At 30.2% G+C, this 26516-nt stretch overlaps 1 protein-coding gene across 2 annotated transcripts in view; it reads left to right on the forward strand.

Annotated features, from left to right (window-relative positions):
* The first annotated feature begins 19305 nt into the window (after positions 1–19305).
* The window catches only part of LOC121120908 (sushi, von Willebrand factor type A, EGF and pentraxin domain-containing protein 1), a 59246-nt gene continuing 52035 nt past the window's right edge, over positions 19306–26516 (forward strand). Inside the window, exons 1-2 of one of the 2 annotated variants that reach the window (XM_040715798.2) lie at positions 19306–19804; positions 20111–20329. In XM_040715798.2, the coding sequence (XP_040571732.1) occupies positions 19580–19804; positions 20111–20329 (444 nt within the window). In that variant the 5' untranslated portion in view covers positions 19306–19579. The remainder of the gene's footprint in view (positions 19805–20110; positions 20330–26516) is intronic. The other variant, XM_040715800.2, reaches the window with a different exon arrangement.

Below are 26516 nucleotides of genomic sequence, written 5' to 3' on the forward strand. Positions count from 1 at the left end.
GCTCATTCATATACAAAACAACTTGGGTAAAAAAAAGGATGGGTATGTCCTAGCTGTTATATAATAATATTATACATTTTACATATTTCTTAATATTTTTTTAAAGCTTATACCATGCATTCATTCATATTAAGCCTTAATGAAATATAATTATCATTTAGGTTCACTTTGTATTTAAAACCTATATAATATAGAGATATGGATCTATGGAGATTTTTACTGTAGTTAAGAACTAATTAATTTAATTAAGCAATGAATAAGTCTTTTGTTAATGTGGTTATCCTCACAAAATAATTGGTATAATCTAATAAATAAAACCTAAAATATCTTAAACATTATAGGCAATTGATGTCAATAAACAAATCTCCTCATTTACATATATAAAAATCAACCAAATTTTAATAAAAGTTTAACAAATTACTTTGAAATTTATTTATATACGGAAAAGCCATGTGTTTCTCATATACATATATTGAATTTTATGTGAACATACTTACGTGTATTCGATATACCTAAAAGAATCTCAATGTCATTTACAATACATACACGAAAGAGCATACACTAATTTATTTTGAACCTTAGTTTTTGAAAGTAAAAGTATAATATTTATACTGACAATGATAAATTTTAAGTATTCCAGGAATCAAGAAGTAATTTGCACCTCAGGATCCATACCATTGGCGGGGACATAGGAGATATGACCCCTCACTTTTATAACAATGTTATAATTATCAATACTGTTTTTCTCAACAAACATGCCTTTTACCAAGTTATAAATAATTTATATATCTAATATTTATGTTGTGTCTGTGAAAAGTTATAGATACTCTATAGTATATAACATATTTGAGGAAAAAATGCATCGAGATTCAATTTTCTAAAAGGGCATCCAACAAATTTATTCTTCTCCCCATAATTACTAAGAAAGGTCTCATTTTTTATTAAAAAGGAAGGCCTCTCCAAAGGTAGAACAACAAAGTTCTGTAAATAATTGAATTATATAACTTTCTTTTAATTTGATTAATATGAACCATAAATATGTATTTGATTTCTACTGCGATTACTTAATTTATTATTCAAAAAATAAAACAATTACATGGACTTATATCATTAAATATTTATGAAAGTAGGAAAAATAGATGTAACATAGGAAAATTGCAACAAGAATCTTTTCTGAGGAATCCAAAAAGCTATAGCTTCAAAATTTAAAACTATTATTACTTGGATTAAAAGTTATTATATAGGGGGAATGTAATTTTTTAGATGAATTTTGTAATAATGTAGTCAGCCTTTCATTGTATTTACTCTAACTTATATTATTACAATTAATAATTCTTTGCTACCAGTCAATAAAATTTCATTAAATGTTACATATTTAAGATCCATTTTAGATAATGTAAAGCATAGTACAAAAGAAAAAGTTACAACAAGTGCTTCAGTTATCCTTTTCTTTTTTAATATTCTTTATTATTTGCTACGTTTAAGCTTTACAAGCAAATATGTTTTTATCTGGACGGGACTCAAATTCTTAATGAACCTTATATCTTTTACTTTTTTTTTGGATATTGTAATAAGTAGACGATTGTTTATATATGATGGAAGGGAACCCATTATCAGTATCCACTCAAATAGAATCCGTGCAAGTTCATCAGCATAAAGTTGATATATTTCAAAACCAAGAGATTTACATTTTTTGTCATACCTTCGTATTGCATCTACAATTTCTTCCTCTGAGAAGAGTTTCTCAGTTTGACGTACAGACAACGGTATACATTCTGGAGGGGCAACACGAATATAATCCACAAAGTTGGCATCATTCAATACACATTTATTGTACTTGATAGCTAATACACTGTCCCGGCATCTGTACAACTTTTGGTAGTTCTTACACACTTCATGAGTGTCAAATTCACTCGTCTCATATCTTGAATTGTCTTTATGATGAGGGAATTTTATCACCGGATAGCATCATCCTTTTCTTAATTGTTCCATCGATATTTTCTTAACTTTGGATTTTGTATCACGATAATTATCATTCGAGAGACCACTAATCAATTGACTACTTCCATTATCTTTTCCTAGCTTCATAAGATTTATGAGTTTCCCTTTTTTTCTTCGCTGCATTCCTACAGCTGTATTATATAGCTATTTTTTTCCATGTCAACTCAATATTCTGAACTTCTTCTGACATTTCTTTCCCCATATCCAAAAAAATCTGGCATTGGAGATTACTACTCTCATTTCCCAACGGCATTCTTCATTGTATAGGACGGATGAATTGAATATCCATCTCTCTTTGAGTTTTCCATTATGTGTTGGTTCGAACTTAACTAGAATAGACTGATTCTCAGCTATTTTTTTTTTTTTAATAACGGTAAATTGAATATGCCTAATTGTATTCCCTATTTAATACAAGTAAATGTCGAAACGTGAAGATACAACTTCATTGTTTCGTGTTTTAGTAGAGAAAGTGTGTGAATCAATTTCAAACCATTCATTTTTTTTTCTTGTCCATAATTATTCTCAGACTCCTCGAGTCTTTATAATTATCCTTTCTTATTGGAGTAGAATCTTGTTTTTTCAGTCTTAGATTTAGATCCCCGATCACTATAGTACAACCATTATTATCCCTAATATTTGCTGACTGAATACGTTATCACTCTGATTTACATCACTACATCATCCCCATTTTTTTCAACATTTACATCCTCAACGGTATCTCCACTTACAATGGGTCCATTCACCATATTCAATTTTTTTTATGTTTTTCCCGTTTCTTATGATACTTCTTGATTCAAGGCAGTAGAAACTTTTGTACTCACATCCTCTCCAGTATAAATCTTTACGTTGGCAACGCTTCCTAGATAATTTTTGTTCTTTATAATTAGTTCTATTTCACTTACGCTCTTAAAAAAGATAATTTCACAATCTTCTACCCAAGGGTGCTCATTAATTGAAGACATTTTAAATTTTTATGACAAATATTGTTATATGCATACGCCTGATCTCGTTTTTCATTATAAGACAACTTGATATTTCCAGCGCTGAAAGTATTCTTATCTTGCTCCCTAAAGTTTAGTGTGACTAACTTCTACTAATTGTAACAATTTGTGGGATGGCATTGGGATTTGTCTCGATTACAATTTCATAGCTTGGCCCCATCATTTCCCTATACCGTTTAAAATGGGCAACACTTGCCGAAGGTTGGCACTTAGATGGGTTTTGTTCAATAACTGAACCGAATTTTGATAACAAAGATGTTATCATCTTCTCGTCCTTAAACCTTCCAATAGTATTTAAGGCAGTTATTTTCAATTTTCTAATAGATGATACACTTACTTATCCATGCATAAATAAGTTATTACAACATTCACAGGGCAACTTGTACCTTGAACTCCTTTTTAAAAAGACCTGCTATATCTTTTATATCAATACGCTTGTTTCTGTAAAAACTAACACGACCAAATGAATGCTTAGGATTTACTCCATAAAGCACTTTCTAAGAAAAACCAAAAATAAATGGCTGCATCAAACACATCAACAATGTCGAGGTTAACTTGTTTAAAGGGACGAATGGATTCATCTATGAGTATAATAATTAATTTATCCAACATTAAATCAACATTTAAATTTATAAACTCTTGCAGATTTCATCATTTTCTTTCTCCTTGCAGTAACTCTTGCAAATGAAATATTCGTCATATGTCCACCTGTGTCCACGTTCGCCGAGAATATCTTTCTGTTGCCGTAATTGGCTCGTTTGTCATCGGGGGGTCGTTCTGTGGGATGCAAATCATTCCAATACCTATCACTAATATAACAGGTGAATAGGCTAGCGGGTGTACACAAGTAACTTGAAGGTAAGAAAAGAAATAAAAAACCCACTCTCTACAATGCACGCTTTCTATATCACTGTGAACACAAAGTAAAGGGAGGAAGAAAGAAAAAAAAGGAGGAAAAAAAAAAGGAAGAAAACCTTCGAATGTCCTTAGGCCTTTGTGTTTTGGCATATTATTTCCTTAGTTTACTGTATCAGGAGGTATACACTACTAGATGAAGATAAATAAAGATATATCGCCTTATTAGTATGTTTTTGAAAGATGAAAAGGTTATATTTCTTTTGGTGTGCGATTTAAAACTATTAAAAAAATGAGAAGGTGAAATCAATTTTAAAAGATTGTATATTCTTCTAAAATAAAATGGTAAATTTAAAAGTATAAACAATCCATTCAATGTTTTTAGTGAATTTTCCCCTCAATTGATTTTTTCTTTCCATTTTTTAATGGTAGAAAATTGTGGTGGAACAACAAAAGTATTTTATATTCAATACGGCCATTTCCATGGCCGAATTCGAAAAAAAAAAGTTCAGGGACCACTCTACACTTTCAAAAATGTCAATGTCAAAGAAAAATCTCGCTCAGTTTTGTATATTGCAACCTGAAAAGGGTTTTCTTACTTTGGAGCAGTTATAGTTATTTTTTTAATCTGGGAGAGAGACGCAGCTGTTCTCCACTAAAGCAGTTTTCAAATTGTCAGTGTGACTGCTTTCATTTTCAATTCTTTTTTTAACATACCAATAGTTTGATTATTTATGCTAATATTAATTATGAGTAAGTAAAAAATTACATCGTTGAATCTAAAAAAATGCATTTTCAGGACCTCCGAGTAGTCCCCTTTTTTAATTTTATAAAACTTCTAAGAAAAACTTTGCTCCAATTCTAAACCACGTATTCGAAGAAACCTTCGACTGGTGGATTATTCATAATTTTTAAATACTAGAGGAGTATGACTACTTCAACTAGACACAAAGATATTACCTTTACACAAAAGTATAGGGGAATTCCAAGTCAAATCAATCAAAAAAAAATGTTGTCTTATCCAATAAAATACAACAAAAGAATAAAACAATCATCTATTAAATTATTTTAAAGTAGATAGATATCTACAAAATCATTAAAAATAAAGTGATTTAAAAGTAAGGTAGGTGGTGTCGAGGTTGAAACTTTAGAAGTCTCTAAATCTCAAACTCAAATCTGAGAGGACAAAAAGGCGGAAATCTTGGATTTTCGTGTTGTTAACTAATATTAAAATATGAACAAAATTAAACGATTGGGCTGTTTTTTAGTGATTGATTTGCCTTTGAATCATCTTATAGGCGTATTACATTGTTGCCTACATCTTTTAAACTCTTCACGTGATTTTTTAATGGCCGAATTACGCTGCCCTACCCTTTGTTGGCTCTCCTTCTGAGAAACGGTTTATGAAGGAGTGTCATGCGGAAGAAGTTCATAAATGATTGCAGCAACAAATTCTTAGTGCTACTTCTCATTTTTCACGCAGTACTGATTTTTTTATATTTATAAGTTATCTCTTCCAGAATAAAAGAATAATGTCACCAACTTTGGTAAATAAAAAAAAACATATTTTCATGTAGTAACTACAAAAAACCTTCCATTATCATATTATTTTCATCCATGATGATGACGTCTCACACATAAATACATCTATTCAGAAGGTGATCAATGTTTCAGACAAATTTAAAAATGCAATTTGGTCTAAAAATTATTATGTGAAAAACAGAGATCCTTCATATATGTGATCTGAAGATTTTTTTTTTCAAATTTCAGATGCACTGAGTCGACTATTAGGAATAGTTTTACTTGCTACTAGTGGTGAATCTACAACGGAAGTAAGTAGATACAAATTCTGGAAACCATCTCAAAAGGAGTCTAAATACATAGAAACATATCTGGAATAAATTAGGGTTACAAAGAATATAGAATGGGATAATATAACCCAATGACCCATGACTCCTTTGCTAAGTTACACTTTCTATGACTCAAACATGTTCGCTGTGATAGAGAACTAAAGAGATCTGTAATGAAAAAAAGGACTCGTTTATTCAAGATAGATTTGTTACTCCATTAATAAATTGTGGCCTAGGATCTGATGATGTAGAGGTAGAATAAAGGACTCTTAATTTAGAATGGTTCCAAAAGTTAAAAACTAGTGCGAATAAAGGGAATTTAAGGTGTAGAATCCGGTTCAAAGATTTTTTTATTTTTATAGGCCCTGGAGAACTATACCAGAAGTAGTCAAAGGCTTAGCCTATTCCTTTAATTTTGTGCCTTACTCATGAAAAGAAAAAACCTAAACCCCTCTAACAACACAAGGGTACAGACGAGCCACTAAATTTTAATCATCCCTCAAATCCTAGGATGAATTCTTTAGTCAGACAAGGTGGACAAAAATGGGAAAATATCATTTGGGCTGTAAAAATAATTTCATCAAAAAATATATTCTCGATTTCTATATGACAGAACAAATGAACGGATGGCAAACAATTTATCTACCCACCGACTCCATTCTTGTTTCAACTTGAGACAATGATTTCAAAAACAGTTATTGGCACATTAAATCTGGCAACAGCACAGAATTCGAACAGTGGTACATCGATTGTTAAAAAGCGCTGTAGTAGACTAAAGTTTTAACGGGAACCCTAAAACAGTATGTTCGAACCATTTTACTTCGTTTGAACAGAATAGAGGAGCTGGTGCAACAATAATGGGACCGTAAAATCACGTCAGATGAATGATTCGTGGCAACAGTGTCAAGTCACTCATAGAAATTCAAATGAAAAAGCTCAAAATAAAAATGCAGACATTCATGTACGCGGTAAGGACGAATAGAAGGGATAGAGGGGATGATCACTGATCAGGATATTAATAACAAGGGTGGAGAGTTTTGATAAAAATGGAATAGTTAATAGTTAACTACTTAACTCTCTTTAAAATATTTTTTGATGAAATTTTTTTTTTAATTTGTGTTTTGTTTAAATTGACAGGTTATGTATTTTTATCGGGGCAACTCTATTTTTTGTATTAACAGTGTAATAAGTTGTCATAATGTTTTATTTAATTTTAATTTGATAAGTATTTAAAAGTTTAGAAAGTTGGGAAAAAATAATAACCATTTTCTAGAAAATATACATTTTTTCTGCTATCCTTAAAACAAATTCTATTCCACACATTTTTGGGTCACTACTTGAACTCGTACAAGCATTACATACAAAAAAATGCTTACTGAGAACAAATGTCAATCGTTATAAAAATAAATGTAAAACCAACGTCATAGAAAAAATCAATTGCAATCAAATTCAGTTAATAAAATAGTCAACTTGTCAAATAAATTACATCAACCTAATATAATAAGATTAAAATGATGTAATATAAAATGTAAAGGTTATTTTTTTTATTCATTCATTCATTGTTAATTTCATTAAAAATATTATATTTATATTGTACAAAAAAAAACCAGTTCCGTTTAGTGCATTGTAGGAGTCTTCTTAATTACCTCTAAAATTAACTAAAACTCCGGACCCCAATTCGTTGAACTAGAGGATTTGGTATCTAGTAGAGTGCATAAGCATTTTGAAGCTACCACAGCAACATTTTCAACCTCAAATCTTCCGTGAATAAGAAGTGAAAGACAATGAAAAGCAAACCGTCATCTTCGCAACTAGTGTTCCTGTATGTACATATATATGTTATGGGCAATATGCAAAATGTCCTGGCAATCTATAAAATTTCCAATAGGGTGGTCAATGGTCAGTTTAACTTCATTTACATTGTAAGGTGATATGATTGTGGGTATTTTTATTTATTTATTAAACAACTCATTGCTAAGCAATTTGATCATTAACGAATTGATTATGATACAGTTTTATTGCAAGCAATTTGATACTCTCGTTTATTTTCATTGAAATTTATATTGTACTCACATAATCAAACTATTATATAAGAAACTATCCCAAGCAACTCAATTCTATTTTACAAAATATACCTCAGCCAACAGGTTGTGCAAGTTTCCAGCTGGTCCCTAAGGGGGATCAAAACCTATCGTCACCACTATCCTGAGTATTCAGGACCCCTTTTAATATATTATAATAAACCAGATCCACAGGTTGTGCAATGGAACCACCGGTCCAAAAAAATAAAACATTACCCACCGCCACCCCTTCCCTAAGCATCAAGGAACCTATAATACCCTATAATCCTCTTACCTCACGGGAACCGCTTGTCCGCAAGGGGGATCAAAAGCTATCGCCGCTGCTATCTTGAGTATCCAGAACTACTTTAATATCCTATGATCACCCCGATCCATGGGTTGTGCAAGTGAACTGCTGGTCAAAAAGATGTGTTATTAGCCACGGCCACCGCTTCTTTGAGCCTCAAGTGAATTATAGGATATTGAAAGGTGTCCTTGATACTCAACCTTTTGAGCTTGAAAGTCTTTTGCACAATCCGTGGGTGAAGTGTGTTATAGGATAGTAAAAAGGGATCCTTCATGCTCAAGGAGCCGGTAGCGTTGGGTAATTAAACACCTTTTGGACCAGGGGTTCACTTGCAAAACCCGTGGGCAGAGGTGTATCATATAATATTAGTAATGGTCCTTGACGTTCGGGAAAGAAGCGCGACGGATTTTGATACCCCTTGTGGAGAAGCAGTTAAAAGTCTTACCCGTGGGTCGGGGTGTATTATAATATATTCAAAGTGGTTTTTGATACTTAGGGTAATGGTAGCGATAGGTTTTGAACCACTTGCGAAACCTTGGCCGATGTATATTCTGAAGAATAAAATGGAGTCTCTTGTGACTATTTCCTATCATACTATTTGATTGTGTGAATACAATTATCTATGCATTTTGTATATTGCCTGGCTCTAACGGGCATTTTGAAAAATGCCCAATTTTCCACATTGCCCGTTACATAATTATTAAATAAACCTCTTTTTTTATGTTTACCATGTCAGAGTTCATTCGACTTCTTTCAGACTTTAAAAAGTACAGCATCCAAGATGATGTAAAACTTATTCACTTCCCAATAGTGCACTTTACAATCCTTTTTATTTTTTTTTATGCTTTTATTTTGTACATTACTCAAAATCATATGAATATTGGTAGGGAGTAAAAACAATGTTTTATATAGATTAACTATAAGAGAAACTAAATAAATGTCTTTGATATTCAAGATTAATGATATTAAAAATTCGTATTTTTTCATTCATTTTTCATAAAAGTATTTCAATATTTACGAGTTCAAAATGGATGAAATATATAGTTAAGAAAATATTTAAAAAATTTGAGTCTATGTAGACATTAAATCATTTAATAAAATATTTTAAAATATTTACTCACGGATATTTTTAGTCATTTTTTTTTATGTATTACTTAGTGTTTGAGGCAATAAATGAAATTGTCAGGAGCTAAACACTACGGTTAGGTAATGTTATTAATGACCATTGATACCCGTTGGCTAACCGTGGAGAAGTATTTTTTTTTTTTTCTTGCCGCATGTTAAAAGTTCTAAGATGACAGTTGACACCTCTATATACAATTTCAAAGAAAGTTAAAGTAGAAATATGATATTTTTTATAAAGTATAATTTGTATTTCTTAGAAGGTTAATTTAATATATTTGTTCTTTATTTGAAAGAAATAGATGACAACACTTAATAATTAAATATTTATTGTTTGTTTATACAATTTCACTTCATATTGCTTGTGACATATCATATTTTAGCAATCAAAATAATTTATTACACAACGTAATTAATACAAAAATATGAAAATTTGAGATAATTTGGTTCATATTTTTCAAGTAAGTTACATTCCTTTATTTTTCACAAAAGAGAGCGGAATTTAAATTATACTTATTTAAATATTCATAACCTAGTCAGTTAAATTTAATTAATTACATTTGTACATATTTACCTATACTTAGTGTTGAATCAGTCCTTATTTATTCAGTCCAGTTTTAGGACCGGTACTATCAGTCTTTGAGACCGGTCCTTAAGACTGTCAGTCCTTGCGAATGTCAGTACTAGAACTGATTAAAAAAGAAGAAATAAAGTTGATTGACGTCACAATGGACCAAAATTTATATGTTAAAAAGTATATATATCTTATATGTGATTCTATCTAAAGATGTACTTATTTTGCTCTCCAACTCTTACTAAGTATTTATATTTTTGTTATTTTAGATGCTTTGATTTTGAAATTCAAAATATAGATACAGCTACTGGCCAAGAAAAAAAAATCACAGATGACCTTATTTAATCATTTTTCTTCGTAACGTATGCAATTTTCTCTTAAATTCACTTAGTGAATTTATGAAGGATGTTTAGTTAATTAGCGTACAAAAAATATTATTGTAATAGATTAAATTTCGTCAAAAATATATCATGGGGATGTATTTTGACCAAAAGGTTTAAGCGTTGGTCCTGAAGTAAAATGTTCCTCAAAATAATTAAGTAATCATGTAGAAGGTCTAAAACATTGGAAGGGTGAATTGACTCCCTCAAGAGACATACAATTTATCAAATGAAATTTTATATTTTGTCGTATATCAGACACAGCCTTACTAATAAGTAGTTTGGCAATCAAACTTATATCAAAGGAGGGGCACTCTGAATTATGGGAGGAAAATGAATGGTTCAGAAAAAGATTTTAGTTCACATAAGTACTACGATAATTAGTTCTTATTTCACTTGAACCAATTTGCCTCTGCGGATTTTATCCTTGTTGCTCTTGTCCGACTAAGTTCAAAAATGTTTTCATTTTTGTTGTAAGAACATTAGAAGTGCTTTATGTGTTATTCAGATATATAATATTTTTACATAGAAATAAAAAAAAAAAATTATATCTATCAAAATACACAAAACAAAGAACTTATTTTATAGATCCTACATCAGCCGTTAACCAATACTATAATGTTTCAGTCATACTTTCTACTTCAAACTGAATAATTTCGCAAAAATGAGTGATTATGAAATAATAAGAAGTGAAAAGAAGATTTATAATATGTTTGATTGTTCTTGAATACCATTATATATTGTCAACAAGATTACAATTTATGCTGTAACTTTCTATGTCTTATGCTTTTTTTTATACAGGTGTGCGCGTCTAAAACTGAACACTCCTTTAAATTTTACGCCATGCACATATTCGTTATTTTATTGAGCTGAAACTGGTTTATACTTCAAGGCAAGGATTTTCACTAGTTAGAAACAAAACTCCAGCAAAATCTAAATAGCGACAGTGAAGCAACAGCGGATAATATGGAAAGACGTCGAGTCGCAATTTTGGAACTTTCCGCGCAGGGAAATACTCCCACTGAAATCACCAAGGTTCTGAACTGCAGCCGCACCACCGTTTACAGTGTGGTAGCCAAAGGGACTCCTGAGGGAACTACAAGATCTAAGTCAAGGCCTCGAAGGTCGGACAAAATGGTTGCTGCCGTGAAAAAGTCAAGAGAGGCAAGGTCACCGTCAGCAGCCTCTCCAAGGAGTTCAACGTAAGCAGAAGGACCATGGACCGGCTAGTTAAGAAAGATCTTGGCCTTAAGGTCTACAAAACTCCTCGTCAAGCCTCAAGCTTGTAGACAAGGAAAAACGCCTAAAATTTAAAAGAGTGTTTAGTTTTAAACACGCACACCTGTACACCCCTAATTTGCCAAACTCATAAAAATAATCTTACTCAAATTCAGTTTGCAGATCCTATAAATAACAAAATATTGGAACTAGTTTACTCAAAATAATTAACAACATATTTGTTACCATGCAGAGGACTTAGAAGTAGTTGCTTTCTACTTACAAAAAGCTACTGATTAGAGAGGACTTAAAAATTTGAAAAAATAAAATTTTCATGAACTTATTGATACCAAGGGAGGTTTTATTTTATTAACTTCAATGAACTAAGAAAAATATTTAAGCCTGGATTAGTGAAGATAAATCCTTGTATAAGGATGAGAGCCTCAAAGTTTCGTCAAATTTTGTAATTAATACAAAATGTATTAATGATTTCTCGAAACAAAATATCAAATTGGTGATGGTCACATTAAAGAACAGAGTCAAAATATAATGTTAGGGTCAAAAGATAGACGTAAACACCTAGATAAACGAATTTGTAAATCAAATATGAGTAAGACGTAGAAAAAACATTTTATAAATTCAATAAAGATACATGATTTTGTAGAAAAATAGTTTTACATTTCATCATAGGTTAAAGTGTTTTTTTATATATATTTAGATATTACGAATTTAGGAAAAAGGTTTTTTAATTTAATCTTAAAAAACACAGGATTTTCAAATTTTGTTTTAAAAAGTAGCATATGCTCCTCCAATTTTTGTAACCAGGATAACATCAACGCCTTTCAACATTTATTCAAAATTATATTTTGAAATACCCTAATTCATATCTTGAGTTTCCCCTGTCAACTTAATGTTGAATGAGGTTACACTAACATCCATATTCTTTTGAAATATATTTGTGTGGTAAGAAACCAGCAAATTAGAATAACTTTTTGGGGATTTTTTAATGATTGCATGGTATCATAGATTATTTGCCCTTTAAGTGGCAAACTTCAAGGCATCGGATCTCCATAAAACAACTAAGCCAACAGTTTACCTAAAAATTGAAAAAAAATACCTTACGCATCTTTCTTTAAATTTGCTGTAGTTGATTCTATGAAACGATTGACAGATACTAGATCGAGAACCAATTTTTGTTAGTTCTCGGAAAATTATATCAATGATGTTCAAGTTTTATTTTATCCTTTTAACATTTATATATAGTTATATTCAAAAACTAACTTTTGATCATTTATTTTAAGCTTTGAGATGTATATGATAAATTTATTTGTAAAATTATATATCCGATTATCCGTTCGCAATATTTCCTCGCCTTATCTTTTATCCTCCTATATACCTTTTTAGATAAAAACCCACACGAATGTTGCACTAGGTAGTCTGTTCCTTATTATACTTCCTAACAACAATATACTCCATCTTATTTAATCAGAAACAAGAACGTTGTGCACTTTTGTCAAGCAGAACGGCGAAGACCAACTGACGATGAAATATCGGAAGCCTTATGACCCTGAAACAGTCAATATTGTCAAAATTTCTGCTTTGTTGATGAACATGAATAAAAAAGAGAAGAATCTCGGCAAATCAATGAATGTGTAACGTCCCGATCAACTGTCCATCGTGTCATGGATGAAGCCATAGCCTACAACAATAGCCTTTTGTGAAAGAATCTGTTCTTCTAAGATAAGAAAAATTTCTGTTTAACGCAAAAGTATAACTGGAAGATCAATAGATAATTGGCAAAAAGTCCTTATAACGTCCCTAGGATCATGAAAGCCATGTATAAAAACGAGTTATGCTTCTTGGCGTTATTAAGAGAGGTTGTCATGTTATACAACCCTTCCTCTTCAAACAGGACCTGAAGGTCAACATCAGTGCTCTTTACATCAAAGTATTTCCCTGGATTTGCAGCATCATGAAAGACCAACCATGTTTTTGTCAGCAAGAGGGGGCACCCTGTCACACCAGCAGAAGAACACTCTATTTTGAGAATGTGATGTACGTCCCAACGAGTTCTTGAGCTCCTAACTAGCCGGAGTTGAACCCTTTGGACTATTTTGTCTGAAACAATGTGGAACGAGTTTCTAATGAAAGGCCCCAAAGCATCACAAGATCCTTGAGAGCTGGGATAAGAAGCGTATTCTGGACTTTACACAGTGGGATGGTCAAGAAAACAGTGGGTACGTTTCAGGGGACATTTGACTCAAACTAACGGCAATATTTAATGTACAACATATGTTTTAATGTTGATTTTTTGAACATTTTATTAAAATCGGTCAAGAAATAAAGTCACATCAGCATTTTACTTTTTTTATCGGCTTACGGTCGTTTAGATAGACCATCCTTTCATTGATAATTCTTTATTTATAAATTAACTTAGATTTATACAAATACACCCTATCTTTCGAAATTATTATATTTCTTAGTAGGTAATTCTATGACCTTGGTATTATTCTTTTTACGTTGGTTTATCCACTAGATGGCTTATTAATATGTGCTTGAGATAACACGTTTTTTCTTTTTCAGAAAAGCCTCAAGGATTTTTCGTTTTATTTAAAAGAATTACAACATTTAAAAGTAACTCAATTATTGTCCAGTGTTAAATTTTGGATAACATTCAACAAAGTTATGAATGAAATTTAGTTAATACTTGATAGCCGTAAAAAAACTATAATAAAATGACGGCACAACAAGAATTCTACGGTTCCCCAAGTGGTCAGCACATCTCTCTATGTACCTAATTCAGAGAGAACTGCTCCTTCAAATGAAATAAATACCCCACCACCTCTCAACTGATTTAGATAAAGATTGCAAATGTTCAAAGACCACATAGGATCAGGCCTAATTTTCTAAGACATCATATTGACAAATATTATAATTAAATGAATCATATTTATAAAAGAATTTGCACGGGTTGTTTAAAAAATTGAGAATGACACTATAAAAAGGGTTTGTATTCATGTTTAATAATGGACACACTTTAAGTAATGCATCAAGGTAGTGCATCAGAGCTTTTATGTACAAATATAATTTTCTTTATTCATAACAGCAATGCTTTAGAGGAATTTATACAAATATATATTTCGATTACATTGTATTTATGAAGATATTTTCTATGTATTTTTACTACCACGATTCGTTGTTATTAAGTGAAGACTAACTTAATTATACACGGTTAGAAAATAAGCTAATCATTTTGGAACAATATTATTATTGCAAACACATCAGCACGTCTCTTTATAATTTTGTATATCGCTTTATTTTCTCTCATCCCAAGATCGTGCAATATATGAATATATATATTTATGATATATATTGACATAAATGCATTTTTAATATAATTTATTAGTATGCTTTATAAACAGATGGCTTAAATGGTTTGAGTACACATATCCATGGATATATTTATCGTAAAAATATTATTAGAAATTTCTTGTATCAAATTCATACGACCAATAACTAATATAATATTAATATCAAACTATATGATTATCAGTGATATACTACAAACATTACGGGAAAAACTCCTAACTACATATATGTATACTAAGAATTACGTTATATGCTAAGGAAGTGTTTTCTATGTACATGTCAAATGAATGAAATATGTGGCCGTCAACTCAAAAGGAAAAATTATTTATTTCAAGATTGAGTGTAGATTATATATGTACTCTTGGATATTTTTTTGTCAATTTATAGCAGTTAATTATTTTGAGCAATCTTTTTGAGACGCCAAAAGCTGCATTTGAAGTAGTCAAAATAGATAGTCACAAAAAAATAATGCAACATTGATATACTTAATTTAAAAGGGTATATTGGGCTTAACATACGTCTTTCATTAAATAATGCTTTTAAACTATAGTTAAAATTCTTGGGTATCTTAACTTATCCCACAATTTGAAATAATAAGCCTATAATTGACACAAATATGTAAGTATGTAAAAGGATTATTAAAAAAATCGGTTTGAAGGAGATAATTAACTTTATTGGATGGGGCTTATTCTTTTGATTTTAACAATGCCAATATTTTCAATATTTATTCTGTATATATATCTGCCTGATATATATACAGAATAAATATTGAAAAAATTATTAATAATATGTCAAAAGCGTATAATATGAAGAATTCAAAACAGATTAATAGAATGAATTGATTTCTGACACACAAGTTTCTTAAAAAGAAGCTGTCGTACCTTGGCCTCCAGAAAAACTTTATACATTTACTCAAAAGCTATAAATTCAACTTTATACATCATTCAGCAAAAATACGCTTACAATTTTTCTAGTTGGATTACTTTTCACATTTTTTTCAGAGGGGCAGACGCCATTGCTGTCCGCCAGGGGTGCATACAAGATATTTTTTTGCAGGGGGAAGGGAGTAGCTATTCGTTACAAAATATTTTATTTTTATCAATTATAATACTTGTTACTAGATAAATAAATTTTTTTATAGTAATGTAGAGACTGGTCGTACCAAAAAAAAAAAAAAATACAGTCATAAAAATAACTATTGCATAATTTACGTGGTTTTTTTTCTTCTTAAAAATCAGAAAAATTAATTGAAGATAAGATATAAAAACTAATATTGTGTTTGTTTTTCATTGTTAGATCAAAGAATCCGTATTTAAACATAGAAACATGCAAGTACTGTTTATTCAAAGATTGCACGTCGCCTAACAGCAGCCAGAGAGACCTTATAAAACGTTAAAAGGAGTATGTAAGCTAAAGAAGATATGGATAGACATTTTTCTCAGACAGCAACCATAAATTATACCTCAATGTTGTTGAAGAGGCTGTCAAGGCCACTCCAATAAAAGATATGCTGCACTTTGCAAATGATTTCAATGTTCACAAGATGATAATGTACACAACCATAAAAAAGAGGTGGGAGGTCATGGAGCAGGATGTTGCAGAAATATTAAATCGCAAAAGAAGCCCAGAATTCTTAGAAAACGATGAGCCTCCTTGTAGAATAAAAATGTCAAAAAAAAAAGTTAATGCGATCTCCCTATAGCCTAGATCTTAAGCTTCTAGATTATGCCCTCTAATGGGAAATTAAAAATAAAGCCTGTATAGTTACCCCCCCCACCCCACACACACAAACAAACAAAAAGGGAGTTTTGAACAAGACAGTTACTGACGAAGAGAGGACGAAGACATTAGAGGCTGTTTGTGCTACCAATTTGGGTGTATTGAGGTACATATATTTATCAGAATAGAATACCTGACGGTGATTGTCATAGTGTACAAATTTCCGGTTCGATAATATACAGTTCAAGTCCGACTCCTTAAAAATCATAGTTGAAAATCCCCAAATCGACGTTGCCTAATGAAATGAACTAATAAAAATCAAGGGTTCGGTGAACAAAATATCGACTTCAATGAGAAAAATTATCTCATTTCAAAACAAACAAAGAATTACATACATATTATTACATCACTGACAAATAACAATGGCATTTAGATCGGGAAAAAGTTGGACTTACATATGTTGTTATTTTATTTAATCATAACATTGTTCTGAGGTACAAAGCGTCGAAAACAGACAAACCTTGCTTTAATACAATAAATGATACCTGCACAAAAAATCCACGGTAACTCTCCATTTTTTATGAGTACGCTCACACGTAAATACTGAATACTTGGATGTTCTCTCCTCAAGAGGTCATAAATAATAACTACACACGCTCCTTGCTAATTTTTCATTCATAGATCAAGTTTTAACGCTCAAAAATGTGGTACCAGCAAAAATCGAAAGAAATGTTGCTTTATTATTTCATACATTTGACAAATCATATAAACTAGGGATCATAAAACCCATCAAAATTCATTACATAATAGCATATTAATGTGATTGTTGGCAAGCTTATTTGAAATTTATAGAGAATGGAAGAAACTGCAATATGCATAAAAATACAATTTTATTTTAATAAAGGATTTGCCTCTTCTATTTTTTTACTTGCAGCCATTGAAATGATTTTTGCATCAAATATGTAATTTTCATCTTCCATAATAATTTTACCTAAAAAAAATAATAATCTTGAATATTGATGTACGTTACACTAAAAGCTTTAGGCGTTGAAGGCATATATTCAATCTCTCAGAAAAGAAAAAGTTAGATGAAGTTATGAAACATAATATGTAGAATACAATAGACCTGTTAAAAAAATACAACTTTTTTAAATATTGTTGTTTTTCCCAACTTTTTTATACTTTTACGATGTGAAGAGTTTGCAAATTGGTTAAAATATAATATTTTTTATTCAGATGAGTTTATATTTTAACTTCCTTTTGTTGAATTATCCAAGGAGTACTGGAGAAAATGAGAGTGTACATACACAGTGAGTAAAACTCAGGCTTCCACTCCCAGTAATTAATTTCATATGCAACTGTAATGTAAATAAAAGGGCACATTTCAATGGAATAAATATTTGCGTTACAACTCGGACACAACAAGGAATTCAGACACTGTAACTACTGAATTTATATAACTACATAATATATCAAATCATGTGACTGCCAGAAAAATTGTATCACATTTTTTAGTGACGTACCACTTGCAAAATATTTAACATTATGAGCTTCAGTGACAGGGGTGTGTCAGCAAGATTATATTTTGGAGAGGGGGCTGGATTATTGGAATTTTGACAAGATAAATCCAAAAATTAAATTTTTTAAAAGTTATATTTTTGAAAAAAATTTCAAAATATTAAATTTTTTCGAAAAAAAAATTCAAAAATCCGTAGTTATTCGCAAATTTTTTTTAAAAAGTCATATGTATTATCGAAAAATAAATTTTTTTGGGAAAAAAATTCAAATTCCAGAGTTGTACACAAAAATTAACATTTTTGGAAAAAAATTTCAGTTATAAATCATTAGAAATAAAATTTCAAATATTAGGTTTTGAAAAAAAAAAATCAAATATTACATTTTCTAGTAAAAAACACAAATTTACTTCCCCTCAATCCCACCTCCTGCGGACGCGCCTGAGTTATGTACCACTTAACTAATACTCTTTTTAAATCTTAAGTACGCGTACCCCCATTTGAGATACACTGCTTTAGACCTCAGAACTCAAAGTTTGATTGAGTCACCGATCCAATATTTGATTTTTAAATAGGACTACTATTAAGATAATACATAGCAAATTTTATTCATATCCTTTTCTTCCTGAAAGTTTCTCATGGAATGGCTCAAGTTAAAGCTTAAGTTGTACAAAATATAACGTACTGGTCTGTAAAAAAAAAGGAAGTCGAAATTTTGAAAGGAAGAGCCGTTTAGTAGTCATGACTTTTTATTAGATAAGCTGTTTCTGTTCGTATGCGACAACGAAGAAGAAAAAAAACTAAAATACCATAGATACATCAATAGGAATTACTCCAACGTTGATTTTTAATTACACTTACAACTTTAACAAATCATGAGTTTATTCCCAGCCATTCATGTTCAGATACACTTTATACTTAGAGGTTTCTCTGCGATAACTAAAGAATATTGATAAATAAATAAAAACACTGTTCAGGTTACAACTATAAAAAATATGGCACTCATCTGAGGTCATATTCTATACAACTCTATATATGTACGTATGGCATTCATGTAACACTTACTCAATGTAAATAAAAAATACAAAGATACTATCATTTAAATTTTTAAAGTATTATTTATAAAATAGTTTTTTTTATTCTTTGAATGACCCTTTTCCTTATATTTTTTTCATGGACTTAACAAAAAGCATTTCAACTTCCCCTTGCGTTTCATATATTCCTAAATAGATGGAAAATGAAGGGTAAGTTCTTAAAAAAAGCAGTGTTTAAGGTAGGAAGCAGAAAAATGTACACATGTATTTAAAATTCTTAACTAAATGATTCAGCTAAGGCGTAGACAAATTAAAGAAGGGGGAAGAAGTAGTTAAATAGCATGTAGTAGTTAATTTCAATATTCGCAGCCTGCTTTATTGTTGTTTTTATTTCTTAGTGGACAATTTTTTTATTTAGTTTCATCTCATTCGTAAATAACTCTGAAGAAAGAATTTTATGTCTGTACATACATTCATAAGTGTTTTTTATGTGTGTGTTTTTATAAAAAGATTCATAAACGTTCTGAACATTCGGTTTGAGTCCTTATGTTTGTTGCAGGGAGTAAATCACTACCATGCATCTTCTCAAAAGTATTATCATCATCTATACTGTAATAAGTATTACACTTCCAGGAGTCAAACTCCGACGAAACAAACTCTCTCGGCTCGGTGATATACTGAGAAATCATGTAACAAGACTAAGAGCGAATAATCCAGAGACGGATCTTGTTTTCTGTGTAGACTCATCTGCAAGTGTGGGGCCTACTAATTTCTATGATGAAATTAAATTTATAAAAAAAGTAAGCATTATTTTCAATTTATTAAATGTCATGTTCCATTAATCAATCATTCTTGGATATACCAAGAGTAAAAAAAATCCATTAGGAATTGGAATACCTACATAAAATATGAAAGAATCAACATTAGTCATTAATCATTCATGTTATATACCTATTTGAACATATTTGAGAAAAAACATCTTCTATTTGTCACTTAAATTAATTTATGTATATACCAAGTTCCATAATGACACATATATGTATTAATGTGTTAGATCATTAAACAATTTTTTACCTAATACAATATTTTTTATATTTACTTTTAAGCTTCTTGCAGATTTCACCGTCTCTGTGAATACAACCCGTGTTGCCATTATCACCTATAGCTCCGTTGATATGGTATATCTTCAAGTAGATTACATCTCCCATCCACATAAAGATAACCACAAATGTCAGCTATTTCAAAAGGATATACCAGCAATCACCTACAACAGTGGAGGGACCTACACTTTAGGGGCATTAAGACAGGCTTATCAAGTGTTTCAGGTATAATCTATTCATAAATATATAGTTAGAGTTCTTTGGGGATCCCGGTGAGTTTCTGAGATATTCGGAACCTATAATATACATAAAAATCACATTCATATGTGTATTTTTTAAGACAAATATCCTGTTTCTAAGTTTCAAGCAAAATCTGCGAACATACAGTTATTTAAATTATTACAAAGTATGTGAAAATGAGCAATTCTCGATTAATTTAATAACCCCTAAATCACGTTTGTTTGCAAGCTGTGCTATAATTATATATTTGTTATATTTTTGAATAGCCATAATAGGGTCAAATCAGCGGACAAAAGGATTTACAATATGTTAATCGGAAATGATCTTATAATTATAAATTAATATGACACCATGGGATCTAAAATCTTTTATTTGTACATATGGTGTTGACATTTGAAAAATTGAGTTACTTCTTAATTCAGTTTGCCTACATTATTGATCATTTGTGATTAGCGCTTCAATTTTTTTTAGCTCAAACTCATTATTTTGTATATTACATAGTTTCAACTTACATATATCCATTTGGAGAGGGCCACCTTAATTAGGATTGAATCAAGCTTCAAACTCCAACTTTTTATTAAGTTGAAACAGATCTCATTTCCAACTTAATATAGTTTATCATTAAAATCATTGTTTTATTATTGAAAAAATTAAACAGATTTTTTATATAGTTATGTTGGTACAGGATCATGAAATCCTCACAAAATATAATCATTTGCAAAAATAACCCAGGTCTTAAGTATGCACTTCATATTTTGTTTGTCCCTGATGGTGGTATTACGTAATAGGTAGGGAATTATTTAATTGTTTTTTCACATGTAAAATGTCCTATTAGGAAAATTTTCAAAGCAAAAAATATGTGTATATATTTTTTCTAGAGTTTATGAGCAAGCTTTTAATATTTTTTCTTAAACTAATTATGGACATTAGTGCATGCAGTAAAGGTTTTATTTTCAAGTTATTTGGATGCATTTTTATGTCTTTAAAAAACTTGCAACTACTTTTTTATTTTTTATATAGCTATTCGTACATAAATACATACATAGTAGATAGAAAGCCACATTTAATCTTTTAATATGTTAGAGTTTTCTAACTTTAGTTACATATTATGTATGTACATTAGATTGTCCGTTTTCGAGTTAATATTTTTCCTCCCTGCACAAAAAAAAGGAATATAGCCAAGTTTTCAGACTCTTTGATCCTTTTTTGCTCGGAAGATGCCATTTTTATTTTTTGAAAAATGGGACACCTATTACTTAAACTACCTATGGGTAAATTTTGCAGTTATAAAAGAAGAACACTGCAAATCATTGAGTACTTTTTTTTTAATCCAAAAACCGGACAGTCTTTTCTAAATTGTACATACTTCCGTTCATAAAATAATTATATGTGCTTATTTAAAGTTAGTATCTATGCAGGATATTTTTAATATTTGAATTCTAATCTTACATTAATATTTCCATAGATATAATATCTGTATTGTTTAGTTGCTAACGAAATAAACTACAGTGTCAGGAGAGAAATTGCATCGCACTAAAAATTGCGTCATTTCTAATAAAAAAAATAATATTATTATATTTTTAAGTCTCTCAACTGAATAAATATCCCATACTTGAATATTTACAGCATTTTTTTTTTTTTTTTTTTTTTTCATGGATTATGTCGTCGAAATCTTTTTTTTTCTTCTTTTTTTTTTCTAAATTATGTTCTTTGACACAGGAAAACACAATTATGTTTATAGTTAGACAGTCATTTTTGAGAACCTAAGGGATCATTCATAAGCCAAAGGGTGTTATGTAGGGGTTTCCCCTACAATACCCCCCATATAACCACGTGTTGGTTTTTTTACTCCCCTTCCCCCCCTTGCAAAGAAAAAGATAATATTTTGTCTATTTTATGATGACTTCATTTATGCTACCTTAGCAAATCAATTAGGTCTTCGTGGTTTTAAGTTTAAACTCCTTCCCCAACAATAATTAAAGTTTTTTAGGTCATTAATCTACCCACTTCTCCCTTATAATTGGCCACGTGGTTTGGAAAGACCCCTTAATCGTTAGAAAGAGGGGATAGGGTTGATTGACTAGGATAAAAAAGGACTATGAGCAAACTGCGCTAGTCAATGAGCCCTTTCGAAATATACGAATGATCTTGCTTCAGCGATTCCTTACTCCTTTGTCCTTATAAACTCTATTCATTCCTGATTTCATCGCTATTTACTTCTTTTTTTTCCCCGGTACTTTATGTAATAGCTAAAAGAGACTATAAACTGAAGTTCGAACCTATAATATAAAAACATAAAAAATACCCTAATATATCATATTGCAGGATATTCAAGTGGCAAAATGTATTTGGAGAAATTTCGTATAAAATCAAGTCACAAATCAAATTCCATATTCTTCATCAGAAATAATATCTTCATTTATCTAGATTATAACGGAGCATTGTAGCTGAGTGGACAGACCACTCAAGATAAATTATTTCCTTAAGCTCAATGTGTGTCGATTGAACTCATAGTTGCTCCTAGAAAAGGCAATATACATTATGTATTGGGATGAGTCTTTTGTAGAGTGAGGGGAAGGAATGGGAGTAAGACTTATGGTACTATTGAATTAAGACTTTTTGTTAGCGTTAACTCCCGTAGATATGATTTTGGAGGGAGAAAATTGATTATTTATTGGTGCTATAGATAAAAAAACCTTCAAAATTTAAAATATCCTTAGTGCGAGGAAAATTTCGTAATATTATATTTAAAAATATATCTATCTTATTCTTTTAGAATGCACATTTTTTATTACACCAAAAGTAGACGGAAATTAATTATTCAGATAGAAAGTTGTCACCAAAACAATTTATCAAAGTATGTATAAAAAATAAAAAGTATAATAGGACTTAATACATTTTTTAATAATAAAACTAATATTTTTATCTATGTTTACCCATTCTGATATGTATATGGATTTCAAAGACAAAGAATGCATAGATCAAGATGAGTAATTGTAGTACTATAATGTTTCCTTTCACTTAATAAGTACAACTTTATCTGACCAATTAAAGGTATATTTAAAAAAATAAAAATAGTTATATCAACACTATAGTCTGAGTAATTTTAGATTAAGCATTTTAGAGTTACGCAAGCTCATGAAACTATTTTGAGCATTGATGCTTGCTTTGATCATTCAAATGACAATGTCACAATATTATCCATAATTTAGTCAGAAGTAAATTTTATATTTTTAAAATAGAAAGTTTAACCGAATAGAAAGTTTTGATCTAACATTTAAATTTGTTTGTCAATGTTTTTCGAACATTTTTCATTATGAAAGTTTTTTACAGAGGTTGTGAATAGTGAATTTAGACATATCTTACTTATAAAGAAGTAGTTTACAAATTTTCAAATTTTGAAACAAAATCATGATTAATATTCATTAGCAGAGACTTGAACTAATTAATTGCAATGGTTATTACGTCCAAATTAGCGTATCAAGTCATTTAATTAACGACTCGAGCTATACTTGAGTCCATGTCATAGTAATTTGACTGTAAGCCTCTGATAACTAAAAAATCTAATACTTTGCTTTAAAAGAATGTAAACAATAGTTTATTTATCTTTCTATATCTTAATAATAAGAAAGAAAAACATAGTTTTATGCATTTGTTGAAGAAAAATAAAATTTAAAAGGTTTATGATAGAGATATGTAGCCCGTCCAACCTAAAGCAAGCTAGAATGAGTTTTCTTAAGCGGAGTTCGGATCACATTTATACTTTTCAACTAATTATCGTCAATTTCTATCATAAACTATTCTTATTAACCCTTAGGAAGTACCATTATTGGACTCAAAGTAGCTAGCATTGATTGGCACAATATAACCATGAGAAATGGGTATATTTAATTTGAAAGGTCATATCGGGACCAATATAAGTATCTTACATCAAATGATGCTTCGATGTAAGCTGTAATCGAAATTCTTGGGTATCTGAACTTATCCCACCAATTGGAATAATAAACCTATAATTAACTCAAGTATGTCTATGAAATAGTGGGGCGTATTTATATGAAAGAAAGTAAAATAATAAATTATCTCCTTTTCTTGATTTGTGTTCAAGATTGTTTTCATGATGATGCGCCATATATTTAATATTTGGTAAAGGTATAAGCATGAGTTGTAAAATTAGTTCTGGGTATTTATTCATGTTAATACATATGAGTTGTATCAACATAAAACAGTCCAGAAACGAGGAAAAGCCTTATTGCAAATTAAAACAAATAATATTTTCTTAGAAAAAAAAACCCAGGCTTTTCAATGTATTGAATTATCATTTTGAATAAACTACAACGCATTATGATAACAGACATCTTGATTCACATATAATAAGTATTTCATTTGTTAAATACTTAAGTTTAATTTTGTTTGGGAGCAGTACAGCGGACCGAACAATGAGTTCAAGAAAACACACAAGCGGTTTTCTTTCAAATTGGTAGCATTTTGGCCATAGAAGATGTGACCCTTCTTCACCATACCCTGCTCCCTCGGGTATGAAATTTAGGAAAATCAAGTTGGAATGATCTGCCAATCAAATGCCCATTACACAAAAGTTATTGTCATCGAGACGTGAGCTGCCACAGAAGGTAAGTCATGACCAGGGGCTCTCCGCCCTATCAGGTACACATGCTAGCTACTGAGGGAGGACATTTAGAAAATTAAATTTATATGCCTATGGCAGTGCCCTTTCAAAATTTGGAATCATAGGCTGAATAAAGCTATTTGTTTTAATGTAGTTGACTTATTTTTCCGTGTTTTTTTAAACGTATTGTATATTAATTTTCAGATTCCACTTGAATTTAGTGTACGTTGCCAGGGCTCTATTCTTGCTATAATATATACAATCATAATTAATAATACGGGCTCAATTGCAGCAATTGTTGTTATTGATCCCTTTGAAATTATCCAACAAACTTGAATACAAACCCATTAATGGCCTCAAATATTTCTATCAAATATTGGTCTGTACGTATATTGGGATTTTTTCCTTTCATTGATTTTTTTTCAATATTGCTTTAATTTATATCCGTCATATTTTTTATATTCAATATACTTTTTGGACGATGTTTATTAACCTCAAGGTAGTAGTGTGGGTTACAAACTAATATATAAAAGTTATCGTCAATCGAAATTCATTTGAATGTGTGCACATATTATTTAGTAAGCATGTGGTAGTGTCCATATTCGACATTATTGTTATTGATTGACATACCATCTATCTATATATACAAACTATGCAGTGTCTAAATATATTAATGTTAATGCAAAACATAAATCATTGTTGTCAATTTCAAGGTTAATTTTTTTTCCAATGCTTTAATGCAAGGATACATTTTTAAACAGACAAGGAATGTTGATTTACAATGTATGTACACATTATTGTCTATTTATTGTGACTAATTCTATCCTTGCTTATTTTGAGGTCAAGGTTTTTTATTTTTGTATAATTTACATTTATGTCCAAACGAACATATATATGTCTGTTCTGTCTATAAACCATTTTTTTCTGCTTTTCTCATTGTTGGTTAACTACACAATGCAACAACATTTTGGTCCACAGGATGTTATTATTGCTATGTAAGCCTTAGAACACGAGAAGGACCGTTAAAACTTTCAATTAATATAGATTTGGTCTTTAAAGTCATGAACGAACTATATAGATGATAACCAAAGGAAATAATGAATTGATATAAACATTTCAGTATTTGAAAAATAAACTATTTATTACTTTATCTTGAAAAAGTGACAAGATATGATTATTAATACAAAGAGGTGAGACGTCATTTCTCCACATTATTAATTATCCGTTCGTTCATTGTTATGGAGAGTCATTTAATTTAAGAAAATAGCTAATATTTGCTTCATTTAACTTTAAAATTAAATTGTAAATAGCGTAGTTACTACTCAACGAAACAAAAAATTGTGAAACATTACATCTTTTTTGATTACTGATCGACTTTCAAGAAACATTCGTTTTCGAAAAATGTTATCCATTTACCAGTTTTAAAATTAAGAAAATATTTAACTTTGATGCATGTGGCATAAGTAGGGAGTTTAGTATGACAAAGCTCAGGCATGATAATTTCCAGTTGTTAAAAGGAATTCAGGTTTTTTATCCAAAATATGAACA

This window comes from Lepeophtheirus salmonis, chromosome 6 (assembly GCF_016086655.4).
Source record: "Lepeophtheirus salmonis chromosome 6, UVic_Lsal_1.4, whole genome shotgun sequence".
In the NCBI taxonomy this organism is placed as follows: domain Eukaryota; kingdom Metazoa; phylum Arthropoda; class Copepoda; order Siphonostomatoida; family Caligidae; genus Lepeophtheirus; species Lepeophtheirus salmonis.